The 17,830-nt window shown below is 30.6% G+C and overlaps 1 protein-coding gene across 1 annotated transcript; it reads left to right on the forward strand.

Annotated features, from left to right (window-relative positions):
• Window positions 1–8,480: 8,480 nt before the first annotated feature.
• On the forward strand, window positions 8,481–10,961 carry LOC7453637 (uncharacterized). Its single transcript, XM_024598918.2, has one exon. It carries the CDS (start codon window positions 8,805–8,807, stop codon window positions 10,782–10,784), a length of 1,980 nt encoding a protein of 659 aa, XP_024454686.2. The 5' UTR covers window positions 8,481–8,804; the 3' UTR covers window positions 10,785–10,961.
• The last annotated feature ends 6,869 nt before the right edge of the window (window positions 10,962–17,830 follow it).

Here is a 17,830-nt window from a genome sequence, read left to right on the forward strand (position 1 = left end):
TCACGATAAAGGAAGGAAAAGAGAAGAGAAAGAAAAATCTTTGGCAAAAATTTTCTTTGGATACATAGGTTAGATTGAATTCTTGAGTTATACTTGGGCTTGGGTATGATGGGCAAAAACATAGATCTTAAAACTTAGATATTGTTATTTTAATTTTTTATGAGTATAGAGTTTTATAAGACATTATAAGTGTCTAACCATTAATAAAATTATTGAATATGATTAAATTTATAAAAATGTCATTTAATATAGAAGGGTTAAGTTTAATTAAAAAAAGAATGAGAATCTAAGTATCATTAACTAATAATATGTTTTTTAAAAAATTATGAATTACTTATTTTTTACCATAATTTTATTATTTTCTAACAAATTCATTATTTATTTGTTATTCTAAGGGTTGTCATTTTTTTCCAACGATTATATATAGTTATTAAAACTGTAATAGCTTCAAGTTAATGTAGCAAGCACCGTCGATATTATTTTTAATAAATTAATTTTTATTTATATTTTTAGATAGTTTTGATATAACGATGTTCAAAATAAATTTTAAAAAATAAAAAATATATATTATTTTAATATATTTTTAATTAAAAAAACACAGGTATGAATAGATGAGATGACGAGATTGATTTGCAATTTGATAAGAATTTTTTTCTTTCCCTATCCATATTTGGTGGTTGGAAATAAGATAAAACAAGATAAGAGAATGTCTAATTTAACCCTGCAGCGTATTTGCCGAGCATGATATGATGGTACTCTCGTGTAATCTTCGCACACTGAGACAAAGCGTGTAATTGGGCTGGGCCTTGTACAAGTACTGATGCATGCATCTACGGACCAGCCCATCTAACCCACCGACAAATTAGCTTGCTGAAGCAACTTCGTTGTATGTCCTTGAAGTCGTATTGTTGAGATGGATTGGGCTCTGTTTGGCAGTTAGTACTGTAGCGATGATACTTCGTACTTAGAGTATCCTTTGGAGCATGCACAAGTGTCCTGTTCTGTCGTCTCTGGCTAGGTTGAAATTTTACTGCGATTCTATTCGCGTAACCGTGCTATTTAATGTATTGCATTTAGAAAATGTTTTTTAAAAAATTTAAATTTTTTTTATTTTTTATTTTACTTTAAATTAATATGTTTTTTATATTTTCAGATATTTTAATCTGCTGAAAAATAATTTTTAAAAATAAAAAAAATATTATTTTTAATATATTTTATATAAAATATACTTTAAAAAATAATTATTAACACACCCCAGAGTTTACGTGCTGCTGTTCTTTAAGGTACAGACATGTAATCAACGCGAAATGCAATTTACAGGGTGGCTTGTGATAGCTAGGTTATGGATCAGTGCTTATCGACAGAAATGTTTCTTGCTTGCACATGAAAATTCAAGCTCTAAGTGAGAGTTGCTATAGTATCGTCGGTGAATATAGTAAACAGGCTTTGAAACGTGGAATTTATTGTGTTTTTAAGGTATTAATTGATCTCATTGTATTTATTATAGGGATAAAATAATAAACTTTTAAAATACAGCAAAACCTTAAACTTATAGGCATAAACTAAGTTTACTAAGAAGTTTTGTTATGTTTGGTAAACATAGACAAAAAGTTTACTCTGAAAAAAATTAGAGGGAGAAGAAAATTATTTCTAATTAATTTCTGTAAACATCAAATTGGTATTTATAAAGAAAATAATATTTTTTTCAAATCAATGCATTTGTAAAGTTTAGAGACACATCTCTTCAGATCAACCAATATATCTATATAATTTAAAAGATAACTCCTTATTCAAATTATTTTGAGCAACTTGATAGGAGATTTCATACATAATTATTAAATTAATTAATTCTAAAAATTTAATTAATTAACTTAAATTAATTAATCCCAAAAATAATAATAAAAATCATTTATATTATACAATGTCAAATGCAAATTTATCTGTATATCCATCTAAATCTATTGATTTGGTGTCCCTTACATTATAAAATACAACAAAACATCTTACTTTTCTAATATAAAATAAAATTCTCTTTAACTACCTAATATACAAGCTAAATTTTAACAACATCTACTTAAATAATTTGATTACAAGGATGGGTCATGGTCTGTATCAAATTCTGTCGGGGAATTACCATAGGCAATTAGCTGTCCTCCCCAGTATTGTTTATGACATTGAACTTGATAATTATATGATCAATTGTGAATATGCAACCTCTGCACTCCGCAGAGATTCATATAAAATAAACCAAGTTTATAAGAGCATCCCATGCTCGTATCAATCCAAGTTTTTGGTTAAGCTGGCAGCTGAAAATTAACAGGAAGGTTCTATAGCAGAACAAGGCGCTGCTTCCCTTTTGTCGTTTCTTCATATGTGAATCCTTTAGACCACATGATGTCAATTATTGGTATTCCAAATGCATAATAATGAAGTTCATGTCTTATGCAACAATCGTCGTCACGTACAATTGTGTATCTGTAGCTTACTGACCTTACTCCAGTCAAGTCCGAGCTCGAGCCTCGAGGTCTTTCAAACCTTTGGATGAGCCAGAAGATAAAGAAAATCTAGGCATGGGTTATGTATTAATACGATTTTGTTTGTGCAATAATTTAGGTCACTGCATGCATGAAGACAGTCTTAGCACTGCGGGATCCACGTTTAAAATCTTTGAACATTGTTAGTGAAAAGAAAGACAGTTGTAAATACAGTCAGGGCCTGAGTAGAATTCAAGGGACACTATCGAATCGGACAAATCTAATTGGTAGAAGATGAAAGGGATCCATCACTGGTGATTTTTAATGGTTTGTCTTAGCTTCTTCGGAATCTTCATTGCAGTTTCCAAAGGATGCTTGTCGGGGACAAGCAGAGAAAAGGTACTGTAGCCTAATTTGGGTATGGTAGGAACTTGGATTTAATTTCCAATCGTTCATGATGCCCTTGGTTTTTTTTTTTTTGTTGATTCAACCAGTGGCCAATTTTCTGTCTCGCTCATGGAATCAAACCTGCAATTTTCTGTCTCCACTTTAGCAATTATAAATCTATTTATAGGTCAAGTAAGGAATTAAACTAAATAAAGAAAAATCTAATCTAATAAGAAAAAGTAATTATGTTAACTTAACCGGTAAACAATCACTCTGTTTTTTTAGAAAAACAAAAAATCTAGCTTTTGCACCATTGACGCCAATTATATAATTAATGATTAGACAACTGAAGCATATGATGGTAGCATACACAGCTTCCTTCTAATACTCGCGACAAGATTCTTGCGATACTGCTTGAATTGCATCCGTACCATGAATTTCTGTTCCTGATATGTAGACACATTAAAGTGAAATTCTGACTTTTTAAATGGGGCATGAATTATTGTCATGATTTCGCTGTTGCTATTTGTGTTGTGTTCGAATAATGTATCAATTAGATCTAGGAATTGGCAACGAACAGCGATTCGCATTTGGTGGATGCCTTTGGCCTACGGATTGCACAGTACTGGACTAGGGTTGTATTAGATTACGTAAAACTGAAACAGATTGCTGAAACATTTGTTGGCTCACTTGTAAAGTCATGCTACATTTTCTTCTTTGGTAATGATGATCGTAGAAATAATGTTTCCATCCATATGTTGATGAAGTGAGGTAGGCTTTTTGATTTTAAGACGTAAACTAAATTTAACTTGTGCTAGCATTAATTGTAGGTCCCAGAAAGACATTAGAATTTTCTGCAGCTTCCAATGAATAACCTTGCTATACAATACAGTGGACATTAATGCAATGATCAATCACATGTTTGCTTCAGGAATATTTCAGCTCTACCTTTACTGTGCAGCCACTGAACCAAATATCGCTGAAACAATGAAGGTGATCTAGCACACAGCACAGAAGTAGGGAGGGAAAACAGGTTCTGAGCCATCTACTTACGCACGATTTACATGAGTAGCTTAGTTCTGTTCTAATTGATTTTATTAACTCCCTAAAGCCCACAATACTAGTCCTGCTCCAATTCTATCACTATGTTTTGTTTAAATCACTGCACCAGATTCACTGTTCTTTGCAGCAGCAGCAGCAGTGCAAATAGGCACGCCCCAGAAGGTCAAGTTATTGATTCTTGCAAAAACTAGTGTAAATCTTGGACAAAATATACTCTCAATCTTGGCCTGTGAAGGCAGAAATAGAATGTTGGTTAATTGCTCAAGTCGTCTAGAGAAAACAAACCAAAAGGACTCTAATTCAATACTAACTCATACTGCTGCAGTAGTGAAAATTACAAATAATGATACCTAGCTCTAATTCCACTTCCAGAGAGAGTTAAAAGAGCCCGAGAGGCGACTTTTCAGCGCACAAAAATATCTGGCTCCGGTGAAAAAACTGACACAAACCTGATGATTCCTAGTGAGGCTAAGAATGCAGATATGGATGCAACATTATTCTATAAATATGCATACATTTTGATAACCACTGGTTCACTCCAATGAGTAGTACCGACACCAGACACATTGCATATATAAAGCCCAGCTAGCTCAAATTCAATTACCATAAAACATGAAGATTTTGGATTATGTTTGTGTTGATCTTTGTTCAATTTTATAATGTTATTTTCATGAACATCAATTCATCAGCACACCCATTAATGCCAAGGATTTGAAAGGCCCTGGTGCGGATAACGTTTTCAATACGTTCTTCAAGCATTGGTTAGTTGGAATGGAGTCGTCAGGTTTCTGTATATGGTGAGGTGATTGGACTGGAATTATAAATTACGATGCCCATTATTGAGAATGATCCAAGATGAAAAGTCTTTGGGACTAGTCCTTCAAAATGCCATCATCCTATCCTAATGGGTGAAAGGCCTTAAATTGAATTTTTTTTTTTGTTTTCTTTCTTACCTATTTATGGTTTGATATTTGTCTTTTGTTTTCAGACCCCTGATTACATTGGCAAAGCTAGATTGTTTGCTAGTTTTTTCATGGCCGAGAAATAAGAAAAGTATATGGATTGAAAAGATGAAAAGTATAAGGATTAGATGGGAAACTACAAGAAAAATCATGAGAGTAATTATTACTTTTAGTTAGACTTTTAGTTATCTAATACTAGGCTTTCTTGTTAATTAAGTTTATTTTCTACATAATCACAATGAAAAGATCCCATTTAATATTATGCTAACAATTACTTTTAAAAATGTTTTTTTTATTAAAATAATATTTTAAAAAAAATTATTATTTTTTACTTCAGAACATCAAAACAATCTAAAAAGAAGTTAATTTTAAAAAAATAAATTCAAAATTTTACAAAAACATTTTACAATCACAAAAATAAAGTATAAGGATTAAAGGGGAAATTACAAGAAAAATCATGAGAATAATTGCTACTTTTGGCCATCTAAGACCAGGCTTTTTTATTTATTAAGTTTACTTTCTACAATATCACCATGAAAAGAATATGTTTGATATTGTGCTAATATTTACTTTTTAAAGTGTTTTTTATTTGTAAATTTATCAAAATATTTTTTTTTATTTTTTAAAATTTATTTTTGACATAAGAATATCAAAACAATCTAAAAATACTAAAAAATTAATTTAAAGAAAACAAATTCAAAATTTTACACAAATGTTTTACAACCGTAAAAATAAAGTATAAGGACTAAAGGGGAAATTACAATAAAAATCATAAGAGTAATTGCTACTTTTGGTCATCTAAGATCAGGCTTTCTTGTTAATTAAGTTTAGTCTCTACAGTATCACCATGAAAAGAGCACATTTGATATTGTGGTAACAGTTGCTTTTTAAAATATTTTTTAATTGAAAATGTATCGAAATAATATATTTTTTTAATTTATTTTTGATATCAGCACATCAAAACGATTAAAAAAATAATAAAAAATTTTAATTTAAATAAAAAAAATTCAAAATTTTATAAAAATATTTTACAATTGCAAAAATAAAGTACAAGGATTATAGGGTAAATTACAAAAAACAAATCATGAGAGTAATTGCTACTTTTGGCCTTCTAATACCAGGCTTTCTTGTTGATTAAGTTTAGTCTCTACAGTATCACCATGAAAATAACATGTTTGATATTGTGCTGGTAGTTACTTTTTAAAGTGTTTTTTGTTTGTAAATGTATCGAAATATTTTTTTTTATTTTTTAAAATTTATTTTTTACATAAGCATATCAAAACAATTTAAAAATACTAAAAAAATTAATTTAAAGAAAACAAATTCAAAATTTTACAAAAACGTTTTACAACCACAAAAATAAAGTATAAAGCTTAAAGGGGAAATTACAAGAAAAATCATAAGAGTAATGGCTACTTTTGGCCATCCAAGACTAGGCTTTCTTGTTGATTAAGTTTACTCTTTACAGTATCACCATGAAAAGAATCTATTTGATATTATGCTAGCAGTTACTTTTTAAAGTGTTTTTTATTTGTAAATATATCAAAATAATTTATTTTTATTTTTTAAAATTTATTTTTGACATCAGCACATCAAAACGATTTAAAAGTACTAAAAAACATTATTTAAAGAAAAAAATTCAAAATTTTACAAAGACATTTTACAATCGCAAAAATAAAGTATAAGGATTAAAGAGAAAATTACAAGAAAAATCATGAAAGTAATTGCTACTTTTGGCCATCTAAAATCAGGCTTTCTTGTTGATTAAGTTTAGTCTCTACAGTATCACCATGAAAAGAACATGTTTGATATTGTGTTGGCATTTACTTTTTAAAGTGTTTTTTGTTTGTAAATGTATCGAAATATTTTTTATATTTTTTAAAATTTATTTTTGACATAAGCATATTAAAACAATCTAAAAATACTAAAAAAACTTAATTTAAAGAAAACAAATTCAAAATTTTACAAAAATGTTTTACAACCGCAAAAATAAAATATAAGGCTTAAAGGGGAAATTATAAGAAAAATCATGAGAGTAATTGCTACTTTTGGCCATTTAAGACCAGGCTTTCTTGTTGATTAAGTTTACTCTCTACAGTATCACCATGAAAAGAGCTCATTTGATATTGTGTTAACAATTGCTTTTTAAAATACTTTTTAATTGGAAATGTATAGAAATAATATTTTTTATTATTTTTTAAAATTTATTTTTGGCATCAGGACATCAAAACAATCTAAAAGTAGTAAAAAAATTATTTAAAGAAAAAAAATTCAAAATTTTACAAAAATATTTTACAATCATAAAAATAAAGTATAAGGATTATAGAGGAAATTACAAGAAAAATCATGAGAGTAATGGCTACTTTTGGCCATCTAAGTCCTAAGACTAGGCTTTCTTGTTGATTAAGTTTACTCTTTACAGCATCACCATGAAAAGAACTTATTTGATATTATATAGCAGTTACTTTATAATGTGTTTTTTGTTTGTAAATGTATCGAAATAATTATTTTTATTTTTTAAAATTTATTTTTGACATAAGCATATCAAAACAATTTAAAAATACTAAAAAAATTAATTTAAAGAAAACAAATTCAAAATTTTACAAAAATGTTTTACAACCTCAAAAATAAAGTATAAAGATTTAATGGGAAATTACAAGAAAAATCATGAGAGTAATTGCTACTTTTGGCCATCTAAGACCAGACTTTCTTATTGATTAAGTTTACTCTCTACAGTATCACCATGAAAAGAGCTCATTTGATATTGTAGTAATAGTTACTTTTTAAAATACTTTTTAATTGGAAATATATCGAAATAATATATTTTTTATTTTTTAAAATTTACTTTTGATATCAGCACATCAAAACGATCTAAAACCACTAAAAAAAATTATTTAAAGAAAACAAATTCAAAATTTTAAAAAGACATTTTACAATGGCAAAAACAAAGTATAAGGATTAAAGGGGAAATTACAAGAAAAATCATGAGAGTAATTGCTACTTTTAGCCATCTAAAATTAGGCTTTCTTGTTGATTAAGTTTATTCTCTACAATATCACCATGAAAAGAACCTGTTTGATATTGTGCTAGTAATTAATTTTTAAAGTGTTTTTTGTTTGTAAATGTATTAAAATAATATTTTTTTAATTTTTTAAAATTTATTTTTAATATCAACACATCAAAATAATCTAAAAATATATATAAAAAATTAATTTAAAAAAAAAAGAAATTTAAAATTTTACAAAAATATTTTACAACGGCAAAAATAAAGGGACCCCTGAGTTAAATGTATTGTTTTTTTTATTTTGCAAATTAGAAATTATATTAATTTTAATGTAAACGCTTTGTCTAAAACCCAGCTCTGAATAAACAGACTCTCTGTGTTCCCCAGAAGTATCTTGACTGTTCAATTTTCCAAGGCATATCACCAAAAGAAAGAAAAGAAAAAAATTGCAATTTTTTCTTTAATATTCTTGGAGCGTGGAAACCAAACACGTAACCGACGCGCTTGGTGTATCACTTTCTCATGAACTAAAATTGCTTAATAAAGTTCTGACCAACCAAATTCCCTTCCTATATATAATGCAAGAAAGAATGGTAGCGAGTTCTTTCAATATGGAAGATAGAGAAAATTACGTTTGACCATTACAACTCCTGCCCCCTCTTCCTTTCACAAAACTCACCGGCCACCACCACCAGAACAACCACAATCTAAACCACCACCAGCTAAGGTGGATACAAAGTTATCAGGCATAGAGAACATAAATAGCCGCACAACCAATTGGCTCTTCTCAGGGACACACAAAGGACACAGAAGCAACGCATCAAGACCCTTTTGTCTCCCAACAATTCTCGATTGTGAATTATTTCCTAACAAGCCTCGTTGATTTGAGCTCTACGATTCTAGTCCGCTTGGGCCATGGCGGACATCGTGAAAGAGATCTTGGCAAGGCCAATACAATTAGCAGACCAAGTCACAAAATCAGCAGATGAGGCACAATCTTTCAAACAAGATTGTCTAGAACTCAAAGCCAAAACAGAGAAGCTTGCTGGGCTTTTACGCCAAGCCGCTCGTGCCAGTAATGATCTTTACGAACGTCCAACGAGGCGAATCATAGATGACACCGAACAAGTCCTCGACAAGGCCCTCACTCTTGTTATCAAATGCCGCGCCAGCGGAATTATGAAACGAATGTTCACTATCATCCCTGCTGCCGCATTTCGAAAAATATCGACGCAGCTAGAAAATTCAATAGGAGATGTTTCTTGGCTCTTGCGAGTCTCAGCTCCCGCTGATGATCGCGACGATGAGTATTTAGGCTTGCCTCCTATTGCCGCCAATGAGCCAATTCTGTGTCTCATATGGGAACAAATTGCAATACTTTATACGGGGAGTTTAGAAGACAGATCGGATGCTGCAGCTTCATTGGTTTCCTTGGCTAGAGATAATGACAGGTACGGAAAGTTGATTATAGAGGAAGGTGGGGTTGCACCATTGTTAAAGTTGGCTAAAGATGGCAAAATGGAAGGTCAGGAAAATGCTGCCAGAGCTATTGGGTTATTAGGACGTGATCCGGAAAGCGTCGAACAGATTGTGAATGCTGGGGTTTGCACCGTGTTTGCCAAAATCCTCAAAGAAGGTCACATGAAAGTTCAGGTTGTGGTGGCTTGGGCTGTTTCTGAATTAGCTGCACATCATCCGAAATGCCAAGACCATTTTGCGCAAAACAACACAATTCGATTTCTAGTCAGTCATCTTGCGTTTGAGACTGTCCAAGAACACAGTAAGTACGCAATTGCAAGCAAAAATAAAATGTCGATTCATTCAGTTTTGATGGCTAGTAGTGATACTAGTCCTGATGAAGATGAACCCGCCACAAAAATTCATCATCCAGCGGATAATAAAACTCCTGCTCCCATCCAGATGCACAGTGTGGTGGCCAATACCATGGCAATGAGAAGTCAGACTCTTAGCAATAACAAACCAGCACAAACCCAAACCCAAACCCAAAATCTCTCAACAAATCACCCCAATACTAATCATCCGAACCATGCTAAAGGCAACCACAATATTCCGAAACAACAGCATCATCACCATGTGTCATTGGCCGGGACTAGCATCAAGGGTAGGGAATTTGAAGATCCTGCTACCAAAGCACAAATGAAGGCAATGGCAGCAAGAGCACTTTGGCAACTCGCAAAGGGAAACGTCACCGTATGCCGTACCATCACAGAGTCAAGAGCGCTTTTATGCTTTGCAGTTTTGTTGGAGAAAGGTCATGATGAAGTTCAATCCTATTCAGCAATGGCATTGATGGAAATAACAGCAGTAGCTGAACAAAATTCTGACTTGAGACGCTCCTCGTTCAAGCCCACATCCCCTGCTGCCAGAGCAGTTGTTGATCAGTTACTAAAAGTGGTTGAGAAAGCAGTCTCAGACCTCCTCATACCATGCATCCAAGCTATTGGCAACTTGGCTAGGACATTTAGAGCAACAGAAACCAGGATGATTGGGCCATTGGTGAAGCTATTAGACGAAAAGGAACCTGAGGTTACAATGGAGGCAGCAATTGCCCTGAACAAGTTCGCATCGCCAGACAATTTCCTCTGCGTGAATCACTCCAAGGCTATTATTGCTGAAGGAGGTGCCAAACACCTAATTCAACTTGTTTACTTCGGTGAACAAATGGTTCAAGTTCTCTCTTTGATTCTCCTTTGCTACATTTCATTGCAATGCCCTGACAGTGAGGTTCTTGCGAACGAAGAGGTCCTTATTGTGCTAGAGTGGTCAACAAAGCAGGCTCATTTGTTACAAGAACCTGAAATCGAATCTTTGTTACCGGAAGCAAAGAGTAGATTGGAACTGTATCAATCAAGAGGTTCGAGAGGATTCTATTAACTCAATACCTTCATGCAGCGTGATGAAATTCTTCCATCTTTTTCCTGTTTTTGTTCTTTTTCAGTGTACATAAATTAGCATTACTGTTATCATTAATGTCGTGGTAACTAATTGCTTAGGAAGGTAACAAAAGCTTCTCGCATTCAATTTCAATTGTTAACCAACATCTTCTAATTATCTCCTACCGAGTAGCCTGTTTTTCATCTTGTTCGATGTATACTTGTGGACTGAGCCTTGTCTATAAGCTTCAAATTAAAAAGGAACCCCAGCCTGAGGTCACATATGACATAGCTCCGCTCGAATCTTGTCACCATCATCGCTACTGCAATTATCAAGGACCACCACCACCGATGCTCAGCATCCGCCGCTGCTATTGCGATGGTCCAACCATGAACACATGCGGCCGTGATAGCTGCAATTCTGACTCGGCAACGTGTACTTCCTTTGTCGAGTAATTTGTTGCGAGTAAAGGCATCAGGCTTGCCTGTCCAATTTGAAAATAGGGTCCATATGATTTGTGCATCATGCCAGGCTCAGATGATAACAAATATCACCAGTATTCGTCGGAATCACATATTGTTGTGGTAAGGCTGACATCTTAGCCATTGTCCTTGTTCTGGCTGAAAGAAACTAGTCTCCAATGTTAATGGCATTTTCTGATGGCAAATCTCAAGATTAAACATAGAGGTAACTAATCATGAAGGGTTTATTACAAGCAAATTCAACGGTACGATGTGTCTATGTTGCTAAAAGTAGATCGTTAAAGTTTAATCTGATGATTAATAATATATTGTGACAATGACAATACCTACCTAAATACTCCATGAGATTTGAAGCTACTCAAAACTTTTGCCATTTTAACTAGTTGAATTAAATATTGGAGCTTGAGCTTGAAATGATCATCTTAATTGATAACACAGAACTGTTAGGTAATGAGTCTCTGTTTAGAGGTCTCAAATCCTTGGCCTGGTCATGTCTTGAACTGAGTTTGGTTCTTGCCATAGCCTCAGTTGATGTTTTACCCAAATATTTATTTTAGTAAATTGAATAAAGGAATTAATATGTGCCAGCTATGCATGGTCTTAGGCAATCACTAATGATAAATTTTCTATTTTCAACATAGTAATTTTATCAAATGAATTAGTACATACTAATTTTATATCACCGCACTACATTGCGGCGGGTCAGATTAAAAATTCCTTTAAACTAACAAAAAAATATCAAGATCATAAGAAATTATAGAGCATTGTTATTAAACCTAAACCAACATAACAGTCTTAAAACCTCTCAATCTAACTTTTTATCAAGCATGGATTTAAAATCAAATTATATGGGAGTTGTTTCGGCGTGACTTGATTGACTAGACCGATCCAAATACAACTTAAACAACTAATAAAAAAAATCTAATGATAAAATTGAGAAGCAGAAAAGACAAAATTGAAAGGAAAAAAACAAGAGGAAATGAAAAACAAATTGGGGTGTAGTTATCCCTTCACTGTTCATATAAATTTTAGTAGTAATTAGCTATTTGATTTACGACATTACGGGTCATATTTTTTTTGTTCTACAAAAGAATTCTATATGCTAACTTATCAAACGCGTATTTCTACATAAAACAATATAAGTGTAAATTAAGAAACTTAGTCATACATGTAATCAAATAAATTAAGAACTATCTGTATTAAAAAAAACCATCAACAATAAATGAAGATGAAAATGGAAAAATCAACAGACATATATAGATCAAGATATTTGACCTTGCAGCACATGCTTTTGACTCGGTTGTGTTGAATGATTTTTTTACCAAAATAGTTTTTTTATTTAATCAAACGATGATAGAAACAAATATACATGAAATTGATTGAATAAAATAAAATGAAAGAAAATATTATGCAAGGTTACACATATTAAAAATATTATATAAAAATAAATATTTTTTATTTATATTAAACATAAGAAAAAAAATCATAGATGAATTGTAATAATCTCTTAAAAACTTAAATACATACAAAGTAATTAGAAAATAATCGTCATTTAAAAGAGATTATATAAACAAAATAAAAGAGAGAAGAGGTATTAGTTTAAATATAAATAAAAAAAATACTTTTGAAAAAATACATATAAAAAAGAATCAAGTAAAATATAATAAATTTAGAAAAAAAAATATTTCTAAAACACCACGCATCTTTCCCCCGTGTTTCATTTTAATTTTTTATCTTTTAATTTTATTTTTTCTTAGAATTTCAGCCAAATTAGCATTCAATTAAACACTTAAAGAGCGAAAATAAAAAGGACTAAAAAAAACTCATGGGCACCATGAATCCACGGTGCCTATAAGTTTTATGTGTCTCTGTCACACTTTTTAGGTTTTTTATTAAATTCATCCCAGTGTTTTATTTTCCCAAAACTATTGAATTTTTTCCAAAGGTAAGTACTTTTTTCCAGAGAAATAGTGAAAAATGTTCTTTCATCTAAACTAACAGAATAGTCACATAACGGAAATTAAATGGAACAGTAGATTGTGGGCCTGAGAAGACCTGTCGGCCTCCGTTGAATATCTGTGCGGGACTCGATTCTCCTACATCAATATAACGATGAGTGATGAAACTGGGCCGGACAAGAGCCTGAAAGCCACCAAAGAGTAAGCCCACGTAATGATTTAAAAACAGAAATTCCTATCTCAACAACAACCACAACAACTCTCCTTGATTTGTTTTATAGTGACAATAGTTATTTTTAAAAATAATTTTTATTTAATAATATATTAAAATAAATTTATTTTATTTTTTACAATTTATTTTTAATATCAATATATAAAAATAAACTAAAATCATCGATTAAATTATTTTAAAAACATTTTTAATTTTTAAACAATTACAGTCAAAACGCCCTTAAAAACCCTCTTAATTTGATTGTCTAAAACACCCTAAAAAAAAATTGATGTATAAATTTATCCCTTTTTTTTTATTTTCTCGATACTAAATTCATATCTATGGTGTAATTCAACAAAAAAATATTGTGAAAAATCATGGTTCTAAAAAAATCTATCTGCCTATTGGCAATAATATTAAAAAAGACCATCGGTCCTCTATGGGCCCACTGATTTGGGTACATGGCCTCGCCTATTTTAGAAGTTAATAGAGTTTTATCATATAGAAGGGGCTGCATTGTTTTATTAACAAATTAAACGATTAGGTTATTCATCCTAAGAACACATGGTCGGCAGCCACGAGATTAATGGGCCACAGAATACTAATAGGCCGGGCCTAGGATTAACCCTTGATGGCCCATAAAACTCCCTGCTGACATAATTGCTCAAGATCCGGCCCATGGAGAAATGAAAGGCTTGACGTGGACAAAATTGATGCCTACCCTGGGGACCGCCTCCAATATTTATATCTAAACCATGATTGGGAGTGTGATAGTGGTTGTTTTTTAGAGTGATTTTCATGCTGAAAAACATTAAAATATTGTTTTTTTATTTTTTAAAAATTATTTTTGAGATCAACGCATCAAAACAATTAAATAAATACAAAAAAAATTAAATTTTAGCAAAAAAAATTAAATTTTTTATAAGTACAATTTACACCGTGTTCCCAACGTTTTCATCATAGATGTTATTCAAATAATGATCCGACAAAAAAAAAATTTGAGTTACATTTATAGTTTACATGAACTAAAAGTGATGTAATTTCCTTTTTCCGGTCTTATGCCAAAAATCAATCCTAAATTAAAGATTTTCAAGATCTTTTGAGAAGACATCAAATGAAATTTTCCAACGACTTTATGGTCAATTTCATATTTGGAACCCCTTCCCTTTTTCTTTATGACTTTTCCTTCTCATTCACATTATCAAGGGAAAGAATTTTCAATGGATATCCTTAGAGACTAAAATATTTACAATTACAGTTATCACATCATCCAATTTCCGATAATTTAAGAGTCCGATTGGAAAAATTATTTAAATTTAAAAATCTTATTATCTCCATAAAGGTGTGGAATACTTTTGCGTTGTTCAGGAAATGAGTGGAGGATCGTCTAGCCACCAAAAATTATTTTCAAGGCAACGATTTAAAGGTCTTGCTGATCTCGACACAATAGGGTGGCGCGTGCTCCAAACACACACAGCGACACACAGGGATTAGTGCTAATAGATTCTTTTTTTCACCTCTCCCCACCTTAAATTCCGCATGAGACCATTTAAAGACTCCAACCAATTTTTGTAATTTATTTCCTCTTCACATTGAATCTATATCCTTTTGATTATTATTTTTTTATTTTGAATAAGCTATAAAATTATAAGTGTTTTTTAATTTCATCTCTTTTAATTTTTAATCTTTCAGATTTGATTTTTATTATTTTGGTTAATATTTTTTATTTTTAATAAGCTATAAAATTACAATTGTTTTTCAATTTTACCCCCCTTTATATTTTTCTTTTAAATTTAGTCATCATTCTTTCTATTGTTATTTATATTGTTCGGGATTATTTTTTAGTTTTTTTTTTTAATTTCATCATTCATGGCTTTTTTTTCTTTGAAATTTGATCTTCACTCTTTCTATTGCTATCTTTTTTTTCTTTGAAAAATTTTTAAATTATGATTTTATGCTTCAAAATTAAATTAGTTGAGAATTAAGTTTCTTAATTGAACACAGTTCAAGAATTTAATGGGTTGTGAATTTTAGAGATTAGACCGGCTTTAAAATGTTTGCCCAGGTTGGCTTTTTTTTTTTTTCCTTTTCAAATGCTAATGCTTTTTTTACTCTTTTTTTAGTTTTTTGCTTTATTATTTTCTCACGGGTTGCCTTCTATAAGATTAGTCCTAGGTTTATAATCAGAGTCACCAGTTTCAATGGTTGATATGAGTTGACTTTTGTGCTTTTTTATCATTTCTTAAAATTGATTTATTTCAATTTCATCATTCAACATTTTATTTATTTGAAATTGATCTCCCCACCCTTTTTTTTCTTTCCTTTCAACTGGGTTATCCTCATCAAATGCTCATAATTGCAGAGTTAGCGGGTTAACATGGGTTAACTAAGATCTTTTTGGTTGATATGGGGTTAATCCTGAGTTCATGACCAAAGTCATTGGTTTCAAAGAGTAACACAGATTGACTTTCTTTTTGCTTAAAAATTTAATTATTTCAATTTTTATGGAAATTGGTTTTCATACTTTTTTTTTTCTATTGGGCTATCCCAATCATTTTTTTATATAATTTTATCATCCATCGGGTTTTTTTTCTATCAAATTTTATCCTCGTTATTTTTATTGGTATCATTTTTCCTTTAACAACTTTTTCATATTGATATTATTTTCATGATTTCATCATTTAAAATTAAATTGGTTGGAAATTAAACTTCTTAATTGAACTTGGTTTAAGGACTTCTTGATTTACATGGTCGCGGGGTTTGCAGGTTAACCCTGGTTGACTCATATTATTTTCCATTGTGTTTTTAAATTAAATTTTTTTTTTTTTTTTGTCATTCAACATTAAGTTGTTCAATATTTGAGGTTCATGATAGTATTCATTTTTCTTTCGAACTTGGTCACTTGGTATCACGACGGGGTTAGAGACTTTGCATCGTAACCCAGGTGGGCTTGGATCGAGTTTTTCAACCTTTTTAAAATTATATTTTTCTTGATTTTTGTCCTTCAACATTTATTTGCAAAAGATTGAGTTTTACCTTTTATTTTTCATTTTTATTTTTTTAGAGTTATCATTTTATCATTTGATTTCATAGAAATTGATCTTCAAACTTGTTTTTTCATCTTTTTTTTATATGAGATTATCTCAATTTTATGTTCATGGTCGCAAAGTTTGCAAGTTGACCTAGTTTAACTATGGGTTTTGTTTTTGTCATTTTTTTTCTCAATTCCTCCCTTTATCAATGAGTTGTTTCATAATTGAGGTTGGCTCAGATCATTTTTTTTTTTTTTCATTATCATTTTTTTCATTTGTTAATTTATTGTTGGTGTATTTTTTTAATCATATTATTTAAATTACAAATTGAAGCAATGACTCGGGTCTCAAATTTTTTTCCTTAAACTCTTTTTTTACATTGAAAATGTTTTTTGTTCAGGCTGCAGCGGAGCGCCCATAAAAATCTACTAGATATACCCAAAAAAAACCCTCTTTCATCATAGAAATAGCATAATCAAAAAATATTATAGTTTTTACTGTAACATGTACTACAATGATGACAAATATGTAATTTTATATTTGATATTTATCACTTTATAATTGGCCTATTTATCACCTCTTTTTTTTCTTATCTTCATTCTCTTGTAATATTTTTTTTTTCCTTTTTTCTCTTTACTGTTTTTTGGAAAAAAAAATATTAATTTTATTCTTTACACTTGGAATATTTATGACTCTACACTTGGCCTATTTATACCATTTTTTTTTATATCTTCATTATTTTTTAATTTTTTTTAGTAATTTTTTCTTTACACTTTTTTTTAAAAAAAACTATACAAAACGAAAAGTAAAAGGTGTTTCAATATAGCAATAACAATATTATCCTATTTTTCTACTACTTTAAAAATTAATTTAAGATCTAACATCCTTATTAACACCTATGATCTTCACTTTATTATATTATATATAAGTATCGGCTTTTTAATTCATAATTTTACTTTTTACTCAATGTTAAAAAACTTATTAATAATACCTATATATTTATTCTTTTGTATTATAAAAAAATGATCCGTCCCATTACAAGGCGAGTTGAATAAAAGCATCAGAAACGGCTGAAAAAGCAAGTAAACTATCTAGTAGATTTTGTACATTTTGTATCATGAAACCCATAAGTAATTGAATTATTTGTATGCATTAACATACCATTGTAGGATCTTGTCATCATAATCATCGAGTAATTTAAAAAAGTTTATCCAAAACCATCTTATGCATAGAATGTTTCCATTAAACATTTTAGAAGGGAGTACTCCTTTGAATGCACTCTCGCATATAATGACCTTATTTTGGATATCCATGGTAGTAAATGCTCACCCATCTACAGGCAAGCCAAGCAAAATATCAACGT

This window comes from Populus trichocarpa, chromosome 4, assembly GCF_000002775.5.
Source record: "Populus trichocarpa isolate Nisqually-1 chromosome 4, P.trichocarpa_v4.1, whole genome shotgun sequence".
In the NCBI taxonomy this organism is placed as follows: Eukaryota; Viridiplantae; Streptophyta; class Magnoliopsida; order Malpighiales; family Salicaceae; genus Populus; species Populus trichocarpa.

What these genes read in the sequence shown, in the direction of transcription:
- LOC7453637 (XM_024598918.2), top strand. Translation starts at nt 8,805, where the DNA reads ATGGCGGACATCGTGAAAGAGATCTTGGCAAGGCCAATACAATTAGCA.